This window comes from Tamandua tetradactyla (assembly GCF_023851605.1).
Source record: "Tamandua tetradactyla isolate mTamTet1 chromosome 1 unlocalized genomic scaffold, mTamTet1.pri SUPER_1_unloc_1, whole genome shotgun sequence".
NCBI classification, from domain to species: domain Eukaryota; kingdom Metazoa; phylum Chordata; class Mammalia; order Pilosa; family Myrmecophagidae; genus Tamandua; species Tamandua tetradactyla.
The window spans coordinates 2,438,295-2,460,558 of NW_027518237.1; the positions used below are offsets into that span (position 1 = coordinate 2,438,295).

The following is a 22,264-nucleotide window of genomic DNA, read 5'->3' on the forward strand; positions in this document are numbered from 1 at the left end:
TCCAGCTTCATCTACCAAGATAGTTTTGGAATTGTATTGGGTTAGATTTGGGCAGTCAAGGCTCTTCAGTAATAAATATTAAGGGATACCTTTAGTGATCATAAGACTCTAAAATTGAAAAACAAGATAAATGGGCACAAGTGAGCATCAGCCACACGGTTTTTACAACCACAATATAAAGACAATACTGTTATATAGTCATTATAAAAGTCCAGACAGCTATATTACAGTTCATATATTTCAGGTATTTCCCTCTGACTATCTTAATACGGTAGAAAGTTAAAAGAAATATCTATTAATGTCTCAGTTATCATAATCATTTGTTAATTCCTTTTTGTTACACCACCTAGGTAGTTTTTTATATTGATGAGAACTCCTAACCATTATTTTGTTTGCCCAATTTTTTATCTATTTGATTAATGCTGTGATCCAGACAATTGAAAATTTCTTTACCAATTTCCCAAGTTAGCCTTCAGGATAATGCATAGGGTGGTTTCTTTCCAATGCCAAGGCATTTTCACAGTAATTACAAATACTAGGGTCTTGAAACCTGGTGCTTAGGGGTCCTTCCCACAGAAAAAAAAATACAATTTATATTTTTGTTTATATGTATAGAAATTAGTACACATGTACATATACATACATGTGTGTGTACCTATTTCTCTTTAAACAATTTTAATAGCACTCTTTAAGAATTATTTTTATTAATTTGATATTATCATCTGGAAGTATGAAAATTTATATTGAACAAGGAAACACAAATGCAAAGTTAGCCACACAAAAAAACAGAAATACACTTTTGAAAGGGACAATGAAATGTTTGAATATTCTTCATCCCATTTCTGCTGTCATTTGCAGAACAATTCTAACTGTAATACAGTGTTCCTTCCTATAGAACTACTTTCGGGGCATTTCTTTCATGAACCTAAATTATATTGAGACCAGATTGAGTTACAGAATAAATTATTTTTGGTTTTTTTTCTTCATAAGCTTATAACTAAAATCTTTCCAGTTTTTTCAAAATATAGTGCAAAAGATTATATTCAGGAATGTTATTACAATTAGAATTTCACATTTTAAAGAATTTCCATAATCTGTAACCAATGAGGAACAATTTAGAAACAAAAATGCAGTAACATATCAACTAACAAATGTAAATGCTCAACATTTACTGTATATTTAAGTAATACACCAGTTAATAGCTACAGTAGATATGTTGAAAAACAATTAAACAGGTGTTCTAATTTACTAGCTGCTGGAATGCAATATACCAGAAACAGAATGGCTTTTTAAAAGGGGAATTTAATAAGTTGCTAGTTTACAGTTCTAAGGCTGAGAAAATGGCCCAATTAAAACCAGTCTATGGAAATGTCCAACCAAAGGCATCCAGGGAAAGATACCTTGGTTCAAGAAGGCCAATGAAGTTCAGGGTTTCTCTCTCAAGTGGAAGGGCACATGGTGAACACAGTCAGGGCTTCTTTCTCAGTTGGAAGGGCTTGCAGCAAACACAGCATCATCTGCTAGCTTTTTTCCTGGCTTCTGATTTCATGAAGCTCCCCAGGAGGCATTTTAATTCTTCATCTCCAGAGGCTGCTGCCTGGTGGACTCTCTGCTTCGTGGTGCTGCAACATTCTCTGCTCTCTCTGAATCTCCCATTCTCCAAAATGTCTCCCCTCTTATAGGATTTCAGGCCAATCAAGACCCACCCAAATGGGTGGAGACATGTCATCACCTAATCCAATTTAACAGCCACTCTTGACTAAATCACATCATCCAGGGAGATGAGCTGATTACAGTTTCAAACATACAGTATTGAATATGGATTATTCTACTTTTATGAAATGGGATTTTGATTAAAACATAGCTTTTCTAGGGTGCATACATCCTTTCAAACCAGCACACAGGTATTGTTCACATGCTATTCCTAAGTAACACACTAATTAAAGCTAAACACATACAACATTACTTGTTTTATAAGAATCAACTTAAATTGTTAGATTTTTTAAATAATTATTAAATATCTATATTCCATTATTACTCCTCAGTAGACTTCAAAAAAACTTCTAATATTAAATTAATCTGAATTTTTATGAATGCTTTGACATTTTCATGTCCAGTGAAAATACAAGTTATTTATTTCCTATCAACAGATTTTACATTTGAAGAATATGTTTTAATTCTCATTCATCTTCACCATCAAAAAACTGTCTCCTATTTGGGGTGATTTTATGAGACTATCAAGATTTTTGTATTCTTATTACAACTCCCAGTTCTGTTCTTCTAATCTTATTTTTGAAATAGTTATAATGAGGATGTATATGTTGTGATTTTATTTTTGTATTTTTTGTTTAGTCAAAGATTTTTATCAGCTCAGGGAACTAAAAGTTGTGTAACATAATTAATTCCTTTTCTACTTCAAAAATAATATATGCAGAACAGCCTTTAATATAATTTTTGACAAGAATATGCTTTTAATAGGTGTCACCAATCACTTATCATATGATCACTGTCATGGTCAGTTTCATGTGTCAACTTAGCCAAGTGGTGGTACCTGTGTGGTTGGGCAAGTGCTGGCCTGTCTTTTGCTATGAGGACATTTCATAGACTTAAGTCATGATCATATCAGCTACGTCCATAGCTGATTCCATTTGTAATCAGCCAAGGGGAGTGTCTTCTTTAATGAGTGATGCTTAATCTAATCACTGGATGCCTTTTAAGAGTATTCAGAAGAAACAGGTTCTCTTCCTGCTTTGGCTGGTGAGCCTCTCCTGTGGAGTTTGTCCAGACCCTCCATTGGAATCATCAGCTTCACAGTCTGCCCAATGGATTTTGGGCTGTACATTCCCATGGTTACATGAGAGACTTATATGAATAAAAATTCATACAAAATTTTTTATGAATATTTCCTATTGATTCTGTTCCTCTAGAGAACCCTAACTAATACAATGACTTTTCTTTTACATGGACAGGCACTGGGAATCAAACCCAGGTCTCCAGTATGGCAGGTGAGAACTCTTCTGCTGAGCCACAGTGGCCCACTCAATATGATGACAATTTTAAGATTAATGATAATGCAAGGCAAATGGCACTCACTATACAGGGCAAGTTGAGAAATAAGAATTTATTAGGGTCACATGTAAAGAAACAGCAATATTATCAGAGGTCATGTTTCCTTTAATCTCTACATTTTGCATTTCTAATTTTAGTTTTACAGAAATGTATTTACATGCATTTCTTCTTAGAGCTATATGGGATGCTTTTAATTTTACCTGTTATTCTAATAGCATTAATTTTATTTCTTCTCAATTTAAATTTACTTCTGAATTTTAATTCATTTTGCATAGGACACAATTACATTTTTATTTATTCTTGTACTTTTTCTTCCTTCCACTGTCATTCCTTTTACTCTTCTTCCCTTTCTTTTTCCTATTCTCTAACAGATCTATTTCCTTCTCTCTTCCTTTTCTCTTTTACAGTTCTTTATTTTCTTTCACAAAAAAAGACATATGTTTTTCCAGGTTCCACATCAATTGTAACACATATTCTTGATTGTTTACTTCTCTTTCTACTTGTGATTCCTTATCTCCAGGATTCATTTTTCATTTTCTGTTCTTCTTGTAAAATTGGAAACGGGGGACAAGAACATGTCTTGTACTGAGAACAATTATCTTGTTAGTGATGTTGATGATTTTATGCTTGGTGTCTAATTTCTTCACTTGGATATAGTCAATATCTCTTCATAATAGAAATCCTGTAAGACATCTAATATTGCCATTTCCATTATTTTCATTTAAATATTTGTGCACTTAAAGAGTAATGAGCATCTACAAAGTCACACTGTTGGTAACTGATAGAGCTGGGCAAAGTTACCAAGTAGTCCTGACTAGGATGTTCTTTATGTTTTCTAAATAAACATTTGGATATTATCCTCACATAAACAGATCGTCAGATGGGTCTTCTTTTGTTGGTTATTGCATTTCTTTTTATAATATTTGTATATAATTATAAAACAACCATTATCTGAACCCAGTAACAATCACAAAATTATTGTTTCATTTATTGATGAATAAAATGAAGTTCTTTCTTATGATTAAATACCACACATCAATTAAATGAATGATCTATTGATATGAGCAATAATTTGGGACAAATACAGGATGAAATATGCAATTTGTTGCATCATCAACATGGCAACATAAACAGTTACTGAAAATATCTCTGCACAGTTTCAATGTTAAAAAAGAACAATTCTGATCTGTTCAGAAATCTGGCGGAGGATATGGACTAATGAGAGAATCTACAAATCCTGATTGAAATAGAAGAATATATAGTAGGAGATTTCTTTCCTGGACACTAGTCCTCTCTCCTCCTCCTCACTCAGTCACACAGTTTGGGATATACAGAGAAACTACAGCTGGGACCACTCCCTCTGGGAACACAGAATATGTGCTCTCTCACAGCAGTAAGATAGATCCTCACCTATTGGAGAGCTGGGATCAGGAGAGAACATTTCAACTCCCAGGCCAGAGAGAGACAGACAGTCTGAGAAAATGTGTACAGAAGCTGCATTTTCAGTCCTAGGTCTGAATGTCCTCACCCCACTCCTGTGAGAAGCAACAGTGAGAGATCTGCTCCCTGAATGGGGGAAGGCTAAAGACTGAACAACTGAGGGTATACTCCAACAAATACAAATTGGAGGACACATACCCATATTGAGGCAGGTTTTACTGAAAAAAAAGAGAGAAATAATACCTGCAGTCAGCCTGACCTGATGAAGTGCAGCCTGTGCTCTGAAGTCACACAGCTATGAGGATGATAATGTCACTGAATAGGGAGGTACAATGATAGTTAATATTAGAATTCTCACCTGCCATTCGGGAGACTACGGTTCAATTCCTACCCCATGCACTTTCCCCAAAACGAACAAACAAGCAAGCAAATGAAAAAGCAAACAAAAAAATTCAACAAATGGTGCTGCAATAAGGGGATACTCATGTGGGAAAAGAATGAAATGTGACCCTGCCATACAGTAGATAAAGAAAAAATGTTATTGAACAATTTCATCCACTGAGCAGGCATAAAATGCAAAAGAATTGAATGAGTTTTTGAAAGACTACCCCCAACATTATTTCAGGCTGACTGGAACAGGTCTATACCCACTGCATGGGAACCCAATACTGTTTTGGCTGATAAACATGGATGACCCAACTATTAATGCAGTGACCTTAAAGAAACCTAGGTCTTGAGGATGATGGTAAACAGAGCAACAATGGGAGAGGGCAGGCTTCTTTTTCCCACAGAGACATTGCTGTAGTGCTCAGTGTCTGCTCCCATCCCTGAGGCCAAACACTGTACACGCTGGTTCTGGAAGTGACTGAGTAGAAGAATAAAACTGAAACTGGCTGGTGAGAGAGATGAACAGATGGAGATCAAACCTGACCAATAGGAAAATCCCAAACAAAACAAATAAAATGACCTCTATAATAAACTAAACATGAAAATCAGATACATTGACACCAGCAAAAAGTCATGACTTATAGCAGTAAAAATGAAGATCTCTCACAACCAAAGGAACAAGCTAATCCCTCAACTGAGATTCATGAATTGAAATAAATATTTAATGATGCTAGAACATCTTCTAAATTCAATGAGTTGAAGGAAAATGTGAAAAAAACACGAAGGTTATAAAGAAAACACAAGGTGTCCATATTGAAGAAATTGAGTGCTGGAGAAAACTGATGGCAGAACTTATGGGAATGAAAGAAAACATATAAGTGATTAAAAGCAAAATGAGGACATATAGCAGTAGATTTTAAGAGGCAGAACAAAGGAATAGTGAACTAGAAGACAGGATATCTGAAATTGTATACACAAAATAAGATAGGGCAAAATGGAAAATTTTGAGCAGGCTCTTAGGAAACAGAATGACAATATGAAGTGCATGGGTATACATGCTATGAGTGTTTCATAAGGAGAAGAGAGAGGAAAGTGGGCAGAAAGAAAAATGGAGGAGATAACCAATGAAATTTTCCCAACTCTTATAATTGACCTAATACTACTGGTCCAAGAAGTGCAGCATACCCTAAACAGAATAGATTTAAATAGACCTATGCCTAGACACTTAATAATCAGATGGATAAAAGTCAAGACAGGGAATTCTGAAAACAGCAGGAGAAAAGCACATACATTTTCTCTTTCACGTACAAGAAAATCTTGGTATGACTAAGTGCGGCTCTCTCAGCAGAAGCCATGGAGGCAAAAAGGCAATGGGACAATATATTTAATACACTGAAAGAGAAAAACTATCAATCAAGAGTTATATATTTGGCTTACACTTTGATATCATTTATATGACTTGCTGAAGAGGTTGAAATTACAGAATTGATCTGTCATTACTGGATGTAAGAGCTGATGAGAGTTTGACATCTCTCATGTAGCAGCATCAAGGAATTATTTGGAGTGATGGAACTTTTCTGTACTCTGATTTTTGTGATAGTATTTGGTGAATACTCATGGGAATGTGCACAAAAATGAAGTATATTTTACTTTGCTCGGAGTAGCCCAGAAATAATGGAACAAAACCAATGAAGTTGTAGATGTTTCAAATATTTTTCATGCTCTCTTACCTCTTGGTAAACTTTAACTTACTTTCAATCTTTATGAATTTCTTATTCTTGACATTTCATAAAAATGGAATCATACAATAATAGTTCTTTTGTTTCTGGCTTATTTTACTCATCAAAATGTTTCAACATATACTGTTCTGGCATCAAAATGTAGTTCTGATATTTTGTACAACAAGGATAAACCTCAAAACATCCATAAAATTTGAAATAAAATTAATTAATTAATAATAATATGGTGATAAGGTATAATAATATCAGAAATATCTACCATAAAAATAATCCAAAATACATGGTAAGAACAGATTATTTTTATTTTATAAATATCAAAATATCTGCTTGCCCTGCATGTGTGATAAAACATATTTTGTGTTGGCTTGAAACTGTTGTGCACTCAAAATATCCATGTTCTTTAATCCTCATTCAATACTGGTGGGTGGAATTATTTAGTTAGATTGTTTCCATTGAACTCTGACCCATCCAGAAAGGGTGGAACCTTTTATTTAGGTGTTTTCCATGGAAATGTATCTCTACCCTTTCAAGGTGTGATTACATACTGGAGTCTGCTAAGAGGGAAGCATTTTGGAGAAAGCTTCAGAACCCACACACTCAGAGACCTTTTGAAATGGAGAAAAACAACCTCAAGGAACAGGTTTGAAATGAGAAGCCACAGAACCCAGCTGATGTTAGCCATGGGCCTTCTAACCTAACACAGGTGTGGCAGATCCATTGGCCTTTCCTGAATCAAGGTAACTTTCTCTGGATGCTTCAGTTTGGGTATTTTTAGAGCATTAGAACTGTAAACTTGCTACTAAATTTTCTTTTTAAATTGTTTATACATTCCATTTCTCATATATTGCATTCCAGCAGCTTTAACAAACTAAAACAGATTTGGTGCAAGGGAAGTGGGGGCACTACTGCACTTTGCAAATAACAGACATTTTTAACTGCTTTTTTATTGGATAAGAAAAATATTCCCAAAGAATTGTGAACAGTTTGAAAGAGAGGGCCTATAATGCCTCTTCTAGTTTGCTAGCTGCTGGAATGCAACACACCAGAGATGGATTGGCTTTAAACTAAAAGGGAATTTATTTTGTTAGTAAGAACTAACTAACTGAAGACAGAGGAAAGGCAGCCAACTTTTCACTGAGGTTCTTTCTTACATGGAAAGGCACAGGTTGGTCTCTGCTGGCTTTCCCTCCAGGCCTCTGGGTTCCAACAACTTTCCCTGGGGTGATTTCTTTCTGTATCTCCCAAGGCCTGGGCTGAGCTGTGAGTGCTGAGATGAAGTGTGCAGAGATGCTTGGGCTATGCTACATTGGGCTGTCTCATTTAAGCACCGCCCAATTAAGTCAAACATCATTCATTGCAGCAGGCATGCCTCCTAACTTACCGCAGATGTAAATCAGCAACAGATGAGGTTCACATACCATCGGCTCATGTCTGCAGCGCCAGAACTAGGTACCTTCACTTGGCCAAGTTGACAATTGAATCTAACAGCCACAATGCCTTAAAGAGAATGTTGGTAGAATTGTGGACTCTAAGGATGATTCTGATAAGATCTTAAACAGAAACGATGCTTGTGTTATTGCAAACTTGAAGGAAGATGTTCCTTGTTTTAAAGTGGCAGATAATTTAGCCAAATTGTTTCCTGATTTGGGCTGGAAGTTAGAATTTAAAATTGACAAGCTGTGGAAGAGATTTCCAAACTAAATGTGGAAAATGCTGCCTGGTTCCTTGTATAAGTGTTCCACATGAGGATTTAACCAAACTTGGAAACAGTCAGCCACTTCAGAGAAAGCCAGAATTGGAGATGGAGTTATCCAGGAATGTTTTCTGCAAAGTCCTATACTCTTATGGTTTTGATGCTTACATACTAAATAGAAAACCAAGAACAGTGTTGCAGTATCATATCAGTATATTCAGAAATGCCAGTATGGAAAGAAAGGGACAGAAAAGGACAAATTGAAGGAAAATTGAGTTCAGGAGCAGAACCATGGAAGTTAAAATATGAAGCAAAGAAACCTTGGTCCAGAAGAGTTGACCCACCTATCCACATGGAGAAGCTGAGTTTGCCCCAAAGGCATAAGCACGCCTTCTGCCTCCAAGAGTTTTGGTGTCTCAGGCTTGTGAGAGGGTGGAGCATGTTCCCTGAGAATTAGCAAGAGCCTTGTTGATGCCCCACTGATTTGAGGGGTTGAGCATGTGCCTAGAAGAGGACAGAGAGCTGGGGTGCTGCCCTAATAATTGGGGATGGTAAAGCTGAGATAAAGTTAGTCGCTCCAGTGTCCCACAAGGTTGCATACCACATTGCAGGGCTTGGAGTGAGAAAGGCTGCTGTATAGGCTTTTAGGAAGGTTGAGACTGATACTTTCTAGAGCCCTGAAGATAATTGACTCTCACAATTTGAAACCTAGTGGAATTTGCCCTGCAGATTTTTGAAACTGTTTGGGACCTGTGTCTACTGTGTTCTTTCCAATATCTCCCTATGGAAATGGGACTATACATCTTATGACTATCCCTCCTTTATAAATTGGCAGCAGAAAATTTCTGAGTTTTACAGGTCCAGAGGTAGAGGAGAATTTTGCCTTGGTACAGTTCATGCCTATAACTAACCTTGCTGTTTTTTAATTGCCATTCAATAGTACTCATTGTGATCTTTTGAATAAGTGGCTTCCATTGAGATCTGACACACCCAGTTGTGGGTAGGACCTTTTGAATAGGTAGTTTCCATGGACATGTGTCTCCACCCATTCAAGTTTCGGCTGCCTACTGGAGGCCTTTAAGAGTGAAGAATTTTGGAGAAAGCTTTGGAATCCTTATAGTCAGAGACCTTTGGAGATGAAGAAAGAAAACAACCTTAGGGAAGATGCTTGAAATTAGAAGCTGAAGGCTCCACCAGATGCCAGTCATGTGCCTTCCCAGCTGACAGAGGTATTCCAGACCCATCGGCCTTTCTTGAATCAACGTACTGTTCACTGGATGCCTTAGTTTGGATATTTTTATAGCCATAGATCTGTAAATTTTCAACCTAATAAAGTTTCATTGTAAATTTTCAACTTAATAAATTTCCTTTTTAAAAGCCATTCCATTTCTTGTATATTGCATTCTTTCAGATTTAACAAACTAAAACTGGGTGTTTTATATAACTCTTACAAATTTTATTTTGGATTCATTTATATAGATAAAAATTGTGTTTGCTTTGTCTTATTTACCTTATTTTGTGGAATGAATTAGGTCCCACACAAAGATATTTATGTTCTAAATTGTCCTTTGAAAGAGAACTCATTTGTAAATAAGATCTTCAAAGATCCTATTACTTAAAGTGAGGGCAAGCTAAATCAGTGTGTATTTAATGCAATATTACTAGAGGTCTTATAAGCAAAATAAATTTTGTTAGAAGGGGAAAGAGAGGGAGAGAAGTAGTCATATGGCAAAGGCAGAATTTGAGTCATATAATGCTGGAATTCCACAACCATAATTCTACAGCTTTAAGAGAAAGTGTGAGGCTGCCAACATTTTAATTTTGGACTTACAGCTTCCAAACATATACTGCTTTGTATTTTATTTTAAAATGCCTAAAATTTTTAATTTTATGCCTCAGAATCATTTATATTTTTGATTGAATGCATGCCTCTATTATGATTTCACTACCTAAAATAAAACAGCATTTGAATTAGACAGATATGTTGAAAAATATGTTGAATACTTTACATAAGTACTATGAAATCCTTCAGAATTACCATTTTAATCAACTTCGTCTAAATAATGAAATTACCATCCTTTTGAAAAGTTAATAAAATATTATATTTATCTCAATATTTTGATTTACATTTATTTTATCACAATTACCTAGGATTTTGCTGAATTGTGATTTTATCTTTTTGATTTATTGAATGATTTCATTTTTTCTATTTTTATAGATGGATAAGAAATTTCATGTTAACTATATTATGCATTCCCAATATATTTTTAGAACTGTACACAAACAAATGCAATAAACAGATTTCTTTATGTGCCAGAAGTCTATACAATAAATATATAATAAAATTGCTATAATTTGAATTAAGATTTTGTGCCACATACTTAAAAATTCTTTTAACAAATGAAAAATGTGAAAGCACTTTGTTAAAAATGTTTTAACAGTACGGGCCACGGTGGCTCAGCAGGTAAGAGTGCTTGCCTGCCATGCCCAAGGACCCGGGTTCAATTCCCGGTGCCTGCCCATGTTAAAAAAAAGTTCTAACAAAAAATAAATGTGGAGATGATAATTGACTACACAAATTTGAAAGACAAATATGTGGAACTTGAATAAATTGAGGCAATTTATGGATCAAACAAAAGACTAAAAAATGAAGATACAAGATAGAAGATGAAAACATAAATAGACCTGAAGAATACTAAATATTGCACAGAAAAATAAATGAAATTTCATACACATACACACACTTACACACACGTGCAAAATTTAAGATATAGCCAGTTAATTATTATGAATAATAGAGAATAAAAGAAGAAAAATTGGCTGACATTTCCTTAAAACTATAAAACATGTGAATTCATGTGTTCAGAAACTGAAAAACATTTCAATTAGGATATAGAAAAAGCAATAAATATCTGGCATGTAAACATTTTTGTTTACCCCTTCAAAGCTACCTTATGTCTTTCTCAAGTCTTCTTTGTTACCTGGAGTCTAAACAAATTGGATTTCATCAACGAGCTTCCTGCTCTTGTTTTTGTTGAATATGGCCAAGAGGTGACTACTGGTTTGAAACTGTAATGTACAGAAGATAAGCCATGTTCTTCTTATCATGTTTCAATCTTGCAGGGGCAGACCTATTGTTTACAGTGGAAACTTTGGTTAGGTTGTTTCTCTGGAGATGTAATCCACTCAGTTGTGACTGTGAGCTTTTGATTAGATTATTTCCATGGGGTTCTGACTTCATACATGCAATGTGGACCTTAGTTTACTAGAGTCCTCAAAAGAGCCAACCCAAGGAAACATTTTTGGAGGAAGACCAGACACGAACATTTGCAGATGCTGGGGAGTGCTGACACAGATTCTTGGAAAGTCATTAGAACCCAGATCCCAACAAACATTGTCAGTGGCCTTCCCTGAGATGCTAAGCAACTCAGAACTTGGAGAAAGCCAAAACTGAGAATCTAAGAGAGAGCCTCCAGATGCTTGGAGAGGAAGCCACTGAAATCAGAAGCACAATGCAATGAACCATGAGCAAGGACCTCAGGCACCAGCCACATGAATTCCTAGTGGACAGAGAAATCCTAGACACAATCTGGCTTTTTTTCAGGGTCAAGGTATCTATCTCTAGATGCCTTAGTTTGGACATTTTGTTTGTTTGTTTGTTTTTTCACATGGGCAGGCACCAGGAATTGAACCCGGGTCCTCGGGCATGGCAGGCAAGCATTCTTACCTGCTGAGCTACCGTGGACGGCCCTGGACATTTTTATGGCCTTAGTACTGTAAACTTGTAACAATAAATCTGCTTTATAAAAGACAGTCCATTTCCTGTATATTTCATTCCATCAGCATTAATAAAGTGGAACAAGGGGTCTTTCACAAAATCAGATGGCAGGAGATGAGTGTTTTCAAAGCAGTTTATCCTCAGTTCTTATTTTGTGGATGACCCTGAGGCTGGTAGACTTTTAACTGAAGCTCACTGCTCTTTTCAGGCAGCCCCTCAATCTAGCTCTCACCTCTTATTTTCTTTTTACTTCTTTTTCCTTCCACTCAGCATTCTATATTGATGGATATTCTGCAAAATAAATGGCCTACACTCTTTAAAATGTCTTTGATGAATAAAGACTCTGCCTTTTCAAGATTAAAAGGATATATTCATTGAATGATTGTTTATTGGATATTAAAATGCATGTAGACATAGACATAGATATAGATGAAAATGTACATATAGATATAAATTTGTTATTGGAATATTTTGCAACATTCACATAAGGTATGGAAATGTATAGTAGTGGTGAATCTAGTATTTATCTCTTTATGTTATTACTTGCTTTTCTGTCTATTGCTATTAATTTATACTTATTCAATCTAGGTTACATATATTCAACCTGATGGCAGTCACATTCCTTTTTTTTCCATGTGAGTATCCTGTTACTGCAACACCATTTGTTGAATTTTTGTTTGTTTTTTATTTCTTTTTTTGCTTCTTTGTTTTAGAAAGTGCATGGGTGGGGAATTGAACCTGGGTCTCCTGAATGCCAGGCAAGAATTCTACCACTGAATTATACTTACACCCATTTCAATCTAGGTTTTTAAGATTAATTTAATTTTACTGCTTTCCTATCATGCTCAAACTCTGTTACTTTGAGTAATAAGGAATGTTTCAACCATTTTCATGCTGTCTGCTATTAATTAAATTTTTATATTAATATTTGTCAATATGTTTCTTGGAGTAGGAGAGTTCTATAACTACTGGAAGGCTGGCCTTTGTTTGAAACCTTCAAAATAGGACAACAATTTTATCATTGCCTTCACAGTCCAAAAAGTTGCATCATATTTTCTATTATTTTTTCAGGACTCACAGTATGTGTTCTCTTTCTCAAAGCCATTGCCTGAAAATAATTTTCTCCTATATTTTATTCATTACAAATTTTGCAAAATGATATGCATGTTTGGAGAGTTAGCACTATGATACTGCTTATGTTGCTATGTCTAGATGTCCTTACTTTGTTTTAATATAAAATATAATGTTTTGTGCATTAGACAAGAAAAGCACAAATGTAATTTAACAAAATATATTTCTTGTTACAATGACATGTAAAACACATTTATCTCTACTTTTTCGTTTAAAGCAATAAAATGAGAATGAAATTAAGAGAAAAGATGTCCCTACAAAGCCAAAGAAAAGGAGGAAAGAAGCCACTGCAATGTGGAAATAGCAGGTGCTTTGTATGATAAGAGAATTCATACAAAAGGGGATAAAACTACACCTCTGATCTCCACTTCAAGATTGAAGAAATGACTATCTCTCAACAGAATTGGTGGAACGTAGGGGCTGCAAAGGCTGAAGTAGAGAAGCATCAAACTGGAGAATAAAAAGCACTGCAAAAGTTGGAGGTGGGAATGAGAGCTATACATTTCTAAGGGTATTCAGATATTTAATAATGTGGTGCTTTAATTTCTTCTAAAGATGGTTCATCAAATTCTGGTGATGAACCCTCCACAGGCAGAACCTTGGACAATCCCTTTCTGGAGGAAATGACTCTTTGGAATAATTGATGTTTAAAACCCTTAAAATCTCTGCAGCATTGGTCAAAGTTGAGCTGTTCACAAGCCCAGATGATGCTCATTCTACCACAAATAAATGTCCTCCTCTGAAAAATAATATTGACAGAACTAAAAATGAAGAGGAAACAACCATTCCACATAACAGAAAAAAACTAAAACCCATATTAATTGTTATCATAGGGAAAATATATTAAATTATCCCTCTAATGACAGTAAATTTGATCTAGTTTTAAATATGTGAAACTTCTCTCTCAGAAATAAAAGTATCCTTTTTAATGCTGGAAAAGGTGTTTCACATGCCTAAATGTTGTTATATAATAAAGAAATTGAAAATTGAAGAGAATAGTTTTGACAATGCTATCAACAATGAAAGCCAACTAATAAAATTCCAAAATGAGGAAAGAGAAAGGAGAGAAAAGAAAACTATCAAAAATAAAATAAAAAGATCATTTCTCAGAATGAAATAAATGCATTTTTAAAAAGGGTGTAAAAACCCAGAACCATAAATTAAAACAGAAATAAAATTAATATACCATGGCATATCCTTGCAAAATTCCAAAGTACTGTAAATAGAGAGATGCTTCTAAGATAATCAAATAAAAATATGCAATATAAGTGAAAGTGAATTTATGTAATAAGCCTTGTCTGGGTGGAGGGGAGAGGAAAAACTTGAAAATTTATGGAAAAAAACAGTTATTTGTATAACCAAAGAAGCAACCTATGAGGAGCTGTGATGCTTGCATATTTAGATGGTGTGTTTATTGATTGTTTTGCCCCTCTAAATTGTAATATTATGATTATAGAGTTATAGGAATAAAATGAATTTCTTTCAAAAATGAAAGCTAAAAAAGTAACATCTTAATATGAATAGTTTAACCCAAGATTTTATGGTAGATTAAGTAAATAATTAAACAATAAATAAGTTTTAATGATGAAAAATATTTTATGCTACATAATGAAATATATGCCCAGAAACATTACTCCTATCCCACTTTTCCAGTACCTGACTGTCCAAAACTATCAAACTCACAACCTCATAAGAGTACTGCAATAGCTTTCTGTTCTCCTTGCCAATCAGTTCCCTGGACAGTCTGTTTTTGTCAGAGAGTGATCAAGTCCAATACAAGTGTGATCATATCACTTCTCTGCTCATGGAATCTGTAGTTTCTTCTCTCATTTAGTAAAAATTAAAAACACATCCCATAAATGGCAATGTCCATGATATCATCTTTCCTCATTTCCTCTCTTTTTCTCCTTACTCATTCCCATGGGGCCGCAGTGCCCTCTGCTGGTCACCTGGATCCTTCCTACCTTGGGGATGGGCTTTTTATGAACCTACTGCCAGTCAAATTCTCCCCAGGTAGATTCCCAAATCTATACATATCAAACCTCTGCCTCCCACCAAAGCAAAATCTGGTAGTGAGAGCATTGATATTTCCAATTACATCTGGGGTTTGACTCACTGCATTGATTCTACTGAAGCAGAGTCATGGAAGCTACTCAAGAAGACTAATAGCAAGGTATAGTTATTTATAATTCTAACTATAAATATGCAAACACTGACAAAAATATGACACACTGAACTACTAAATCCTCAGAAAGATTTTATTATTGATTGATACCAATTAAAACATCCAATGGAGACAAAGTAGCCTATTTATTTTTAGACTAAATTTCACATCATAGTCAAAAGTAGTTAAAATCCTTATATAAGTGGTTGTGAAAATAATAAAACAAAGAATTAATATTCAAATCATATTATTGTCTGGTTTCTGAATTATTCAAGGTAACAGAACCAGATTTTCCTAAGGGTGAAATTCAGTGGATAGGAATGTTAAATTTGTCTATTTTTTAGTTTAGATATTCCAAGAAAGATTGTTTTTTAATATTCTTGGCATATTTATAGCATATTGTCTCAGAAATGTATATAATGAGTAAAGTGCATGTCACTTAGCTCAATAAGCTGAAAGTGTACTCAATTTTAAAACCGCAGTAATTAGCACAATAAACAATGAAAGATACATAATAAGTTATAAAGAAATAAAATCAATAATAATGATATATTCTAAAAAGTATTACAATTTTTAGCCCTATAACATTTGTTGGTAACTGAGTCAGTTAGTGTTGCCTCCCGGCCAGAGGGACATCTGTGCCTGGGAATAAAGTAATTCCCCTACTTCCCCTGTCTTGAGAAGTTGCAGGCATTCATGAGGTTAAGCCTTTCTATAAGCTCTTTTACAAGCTCTGTTGAGCAAACAGCTAACAAATGTTCCAGTTGATTTGCACTTGTTGTTTACCCTCGGGCTGGAGGGAGTAAAACTTCCTGCATTATTGCATGCAGAAGTTTCTGAGAAGATTGCCCCCTGTCAAGGGGGTAGGGAGGAGACGGGTGTGACCTGGGGGTGGTGACCCTCTAGATAAGGGAAGCTCTGAGGATACAAAGGGGAGGCAAGAAAACAGAAAAAAGATCTGACTCCCAAGAAGCAGGGAGCCCTGAGTGATGGAACCATACTTGTCTCCTGAGTGCTGATTTCTTAAATCAACCTCGACGCCCCTCTCCTGACTCAGCTTCAAGAGCTGGACGCGGCAATTGGAGATCCCACTGAGATCGGGAAAGAGGGATCATCGGACGAGGCTCCACGGTAAGGACCAGGGGAGGATCGGGAAAGAGTCCCGGGTAGGCGCGCCTGATAGTCTTAAAAGGAAGTTAAATAAAAATAATGGGGAATTACGCCTCACGAGTTTGGCTGGCTTCCGAACTGAAGGAACTAAAGGAACTAAAAGAACTGAAGGAAACATTAAGAAAACAGGGAACTGTAATTAAGTCAAGTGCCGCACTCGATTTTATTAAAATCATAGGAGATGTTAGTCCCTGGTTCCTGACAGGGGGAAATTTTAACATTACAGATTGGGAGCAGATTAAAATTGAATTACAAAAGGCTCTCAGGGAGCGAGGTCCCAACAAAGTCCCCATCGCGACCTTCTCCCTTTGGAGGCTTGTGAAAGATGCTCTCCTCACAAGTCATGTTATAATTAAAGAACAGTTAAAACTTTTGGAGAAATACAAGAGGAAGAGACAAATAGATCCCTCCAGGAGGATAATCTTAGTGAAATAGAGGAGGTCCAAATTAAAAGGGGACCAGGGAGGAGGGAGTCCGTGACATCCTCCGCCTCTGAGACTGAAAATGAAAGTGGTTCGGAGGATGATTTAGAATCTAAAGAACTAAAAAAGGATATCAAAAAATTAAAAAAGAGGTTGAGGTCTCTAGATTTGGGAAAAGTGATAGACCCTTCAATTATCCACTTACATTCAAAGCGATGAAACAATTAAAAAAGGCAGTTAAGAAACTTGGCTAACACCTAGTGACTGGCAGCAATTGTGCAGGGCCGCCTTGAGCGGGGGAGATTTCCTTTTGTGGCGAAGTGAATTCCCGGAATGTTGTGCTGAAATAGTCCGCAGCACCTACACACAAATCGCCACTGCGGCCACTAAGGCCTGGAAAACCCTCCCAACAAAGGGAGGAGAACAGGAGGTTTCCCAGATTATTCAGGGACCCTCTGAGCCTTACGCAGAATTTGCCTACAAGTACTGCAAGAAAGCGTTTAGGGCTCATAAGAATAAAAGTCTTATCGATGGCAATCATATTCAGGGACAGGCCATGGCAGCTGCCATTGCTTGGGGCTTACAAGCCTCCGGACCAGGGATAGGCGCTCGCTCCAAAGGCTGTTTTCAGTGTGGACAAATGGGACACGTCAGAAGGGATTGCCCTAACAAGGGCCAAATCAGGGGAGGACAACAAAAAATCAGGGAAGGACAGGCGCCAGGGCTGTGCCCGCGCTGTAAGAAGGGAAATCATTGGAGTAGTGAGTGTAGATCTAGATGGGATAATCAGGGAAACTCCTTGCAGTCAGGAAAGATCTGTTTTAATTGTAACAAATCGGGTCATTATTCAAAAAATTGCCCCCTATGGAATAAATCTAAGTACTATTCTAGGGATGTGGGTTTTTATATGATTTGAATATGATATTGCCGGCTAAGTCATGATCGAGTCGTGTGAAAACCTATATTCCTTTAAGCCAAAATATCTTAAGACTTTGTCCAATCTTTATATAAACTACATATGTATAAACTAAATTTATCCCAAAATAACCATGGCTTATATTGGAAGTATATCAGATTTGAGGGTTGAATGCAAGGAAAAAATATACTTGTGGAGTCTTTTTGTTCACCTGATGTTGCCATTACATGCAACTGATATTGCTATCACATGACCTTGGTAAAAAATAGTTAAAATGTACACTCTAGCTGGGAGGACTGGCTATCCCTCCAGAAAGAGGTGTACTTTAATAAAGATATCTAGGTCCCAGGAAGCTCCTCTTGGTCCCTAGCCAGTTCCCAGAGGACCCAACTGGGCCCCGTCATGTAAGCAAACCGAAATTTGGCCGCTACTGTGAGAAAATACCATAAAAACTGCATGCAATAAATTTAAAATTAGCAAAAATGCACAACCAATTATAAAGAATCCACATTCTTGCATTCCTTTTTAATCAATCCAATGAATTCAATTTTAAAAATCTGGTCATTTACTATGGATACACGTCACTATTGACACCCTGCTTTCATTTTTGCTACCTGCCACTTTAGGGATTCCTAATTATATGTTACAAAACTTGTTTGATATTTTATAAGGAGATTCTGATTTATTAAGCAAAAGGCAGTTAACAGCTGCAGCTGAAAGAGAGTTGCAATTAATTGAGCAATGTATTAAAAAAGGACAGCTTGTTCAAATAGATCTAAAAAAGCCTGTTGATTTTATTATTTTCTTTACCTTGCAATCTCCCACAGGCCTATTTTGACAAGACGGTGTTTTAAAATGAATTTTTTTACCAGACAATTGACAAAAATGTTTAAATACATACTTGCAAAAGATTATTTCTTTAATAGTCAAAGGTCACCAAAGATATTATCAATTAAGAGGTCATGATCCCTAATTGCATAGTGTGTGATCTCACAAAGGAAGAGGTTCAAAGTCTATATATTTTCAATACCTCTTGGCAAATAGCATTAAGTGACTTTAAAGGACAAATGAATAATCATTTGCTATGTCAAAACTTTTACAATTTTTAAAAATTAACGCAATGGATTTTGCCTAAGATAGTTCCAACCTTACATAGTGCCGGATCTGCCCGTTAACCTGTGGAGCAGAGATGTTCTTAATGCCATGGGAGCAGTCCTGACTACTCAAACTTTAAAAGGAAACAATCAGCCAGTAACGAACATGATGTTAGATATGGGCTGGACGCCCGGCAAGGGGCTGGACCGCTCACAACAAGGGCCGCCCCAAACTTTGCTCCCCCAAGATGAAATCACGAGAACCCCAGGGGATAGAAGAGGATTGGGTAATGAGCCTTTTTCCTAGGGGCTGCTGTAGAGCGGCCTGAACCTACACCCATAATTTGGAAAAATGACTCCCCGGTGTGGGTAAAACAGTGGCCCTTAACTAAGGAAAAACTCCAGGCCGCCCAAGATATAGTGAATGAGCAATTAGCAGCGGGACATGTTGTCCCTTCTACCTCACCATGGAATACACCAATATTTGTGATAAAAAAGAAATCAGGGCAGTGGCGACTTTTGCAGGACCTTAGAGCAGTAAATAAAACCATGCAAATCATGGGAGCCTTGCAGCCTGGGCTCCCTCATCCTGCTGCCTTTCCAAAAGACTGGCACATGATAATTTTAGATCTAAAGGATTGTTTTTTCAACATACCTCTTGCTGCTCAAGATTGTCAGCGCTTTGCTTTCTCGGTACCCTCCACCAATTATCGGGAGCCTTATAAGAGATATCATTGGGTAGTTTTGCCCCAAGGCATGGCAAATAGTCCTACCTTGTGTCAACTTTTTGTTGCAGCTGTACTTTCACCGCTGCGACAACAATTTAAGGATGCATATATAATCCATTACATAGATGATCTGTTAATGGCTCATTCTGACAAGGACAGACTAATAACTCTTTATGCTCAAATGCAGGCTGCTCTGCATCAGGCAGGACTTGTAATTGCCCCCGGAAAGGCTCAATTGACATACCCCTATAATTATTTGGGTTACCCTATTAATAAGGTAGGAATTGTGCCTCAAAAGATTCAATTTGCCACCTCACACTTAAAGACCTTGCATCAATGGCAACAATTTCTTGGAGAGATACAATGGTTGAGGCCGTCATTTTCACTTTCGACAGGGGATCTAAAGCCTCTTTTCGACCTTTTAAAAGGCGATTCAGACCCCAATTCCTCTCAAGAATTGACACCTGAGGCTAGAGATGCTTTAGCTAAGGTTGAGCAGGCCATGCAGGATATGACACTTCAGCAGTTAAACTATGATGAGCCTCTAGAGTTCCTGGTCTTAGCATCTAAGTTTACACCTACTGGAGTTTTTTGACAGCATGGACCCCTTTATTGGGTACACTTGTCCGCTTCACCAGGGTGTACGGTCATTCCCTATCCTGATCTGGTGATTCAACTCTTATGGAAAGGTCAGGCTCTTGGTAGAGCGCTTTTTGGTAAAAATGCTGACAAAATTATATTGCCTTACACTCAAGATATGATTTCCCAACTGATACAGAATAGTGACTCCTGGTGTTTATACTTAACATCCTACCAGGGGGAGGTTTCCCAAGCCTATCCCAAACATAAATTACTACAGAGTTTTAAAATTTGTCCTTTTGTCTTCCCAAAAATAATAAGACAGCTCCCCATCCCAGGGGCACGCCTTCTGTTTACAGACGGCTGCAAGTCAGGCACAGCAGTTGTAGTAGATGGTGAAAGAATAGAATCTGTCAATATTCCTGAGGCCTCTGCTCAGCTAGTGGAACTCTCAGCTGTAATTTTAGCCCTTAAGCTGTACCCAAATGAACCCTTAAACATCTACACTGACAGTGTGTATGTTGCTAATATCAAGCCCCAGTTAGAAGTGGTACCCCATGTAGGAAACTCTTCGAGAGTCGTCTCCCAGCTACAGTACCTCCAAGTACTTATCTGGGCCAGAAAGGATCCTCTATTTGTGGGCCACATTCAAGGACATTTGAACTTGCCAGGTCCCCTTGCAGAAGGAAACGCCAAAGCTGATGATCAGGCCCTGCAGCTACATAAGAAATTAAGCAGTGTCCATTGTTTCCGTGTGCCCTACTTGCATTCCTTTTATCCACGCTCCGTCCTTAGGTATAAATCCCAGAGGCCTTAGAGCTAACGATATCTGGCAAACTCATATTAATAACCTGGGAGCTAGGCACTGTCTACATATGTCGGTGGACACCTACTCAGGCATGATTATGGCTACCTTACATTCGGGGGAAAAAACTAAACATGTAATAGACCACTGTACTGCTGCATTTTCGGTCTTGGGGGTGCCTCGCCACATAAAAACTGATAATGGCCCTGCTTACACTAACAACCAATTTTCTAAATTTTGTAAAGTATGGGATATCAAACACAGCACAGGTATCCCTTATAACCCTCAAGGGCAAGCGATTGTTGAGAGAGCACATCGCCACCTCAAAACCTATTTGCAAAAAACAAAAGAGGGTGAGGTATACCAAGAGTGCCAAGGACCACAGGCATTACTCTCTCTTACATTGTTAATTTTAAACTTTTTGCTTTTGGACGACAAAGGATACAGTGCCGCACAGCGGCATTTTTCCATTCCTGCGTCAGTTGAAGCCATGGTAAAATGGAAAGACCTTTCTACAGGTGCCTGGCAGCCTCCGGCCCCAATATTGGCCAGGGTTAGAGGCGCCATGTGCGTCTACCCAACTGGTGCCGAAAAACCAATATGGGTGCCGGAGCAATGTGTCAGGCCTGTCCATGACCTTGAGCCAAAAGAAAGTCCCCAAGAAGTTGGGAAATGTTAAAATCGGCCTCCAGGGTTTTGCGCCCTGAGAAAATTTCATTTTATGTTTTGCAGGAGGCATATGGACCGTGTGAGGAAAACACAGCTCCGTCGTTGGATTTTCCTTGCCGTTTTTCTCCTCCTGTTTACCTTTGTCCTGCACTGTGCCATTTTGGCCTTGGCAGAAGAGGAATCCAGTAACACAGCCCTGCCTTGGTTTGCTGGTACCACAACTACTGCGTTGAGGGGACAGTGACTCCTGCCGTCTTCCTCCAGAGAACAACGCTTGACAACAATTTCCCTCCTTTTGCCTGATGACTGTTTATATGCTGATCTCCCCCTTTTTTTTTTTTTTTTTTGCTTCTTAGGACTTAGTGGAAACCCCAGGGAGGCGGGAGCAGGGAGGGCAGGTCGCACCCGTTCTTCTCTCCTTTCATGTCACTGCATGCATTTCTGTTAATAAGATTCTGTACCACCTGCAACATGGGACGC

The 22,264-nt window shown here is 37.2% G+C and overlaps 1 protein-coding gene across 1 annotated transcript in view; it reads left to right on the top strand.

Moving 5' to 3' along the window:
• LOC143672685 (zinc finger protein 705A-like) overlaps positions 1-7,612 on the top strand; it is a 54,688-nt gene extending 47,076 nt beyond the window's left edge. Inside the window, exon 4 of the mRNA XM_077147245.1 lies at positions 7,167-7,612. Coding sequence (XP_077003360.1) covers positions 7,167-7,333 — 167 coding nt within the window. The 3' untranslated portion in view covers positions 7,334-7,612. The remainder of the gene's footprint in view (positions 1-7,166) is intronic.
• Positions 7,613-22,264: the final 14,652 nt, after the last annotated feature.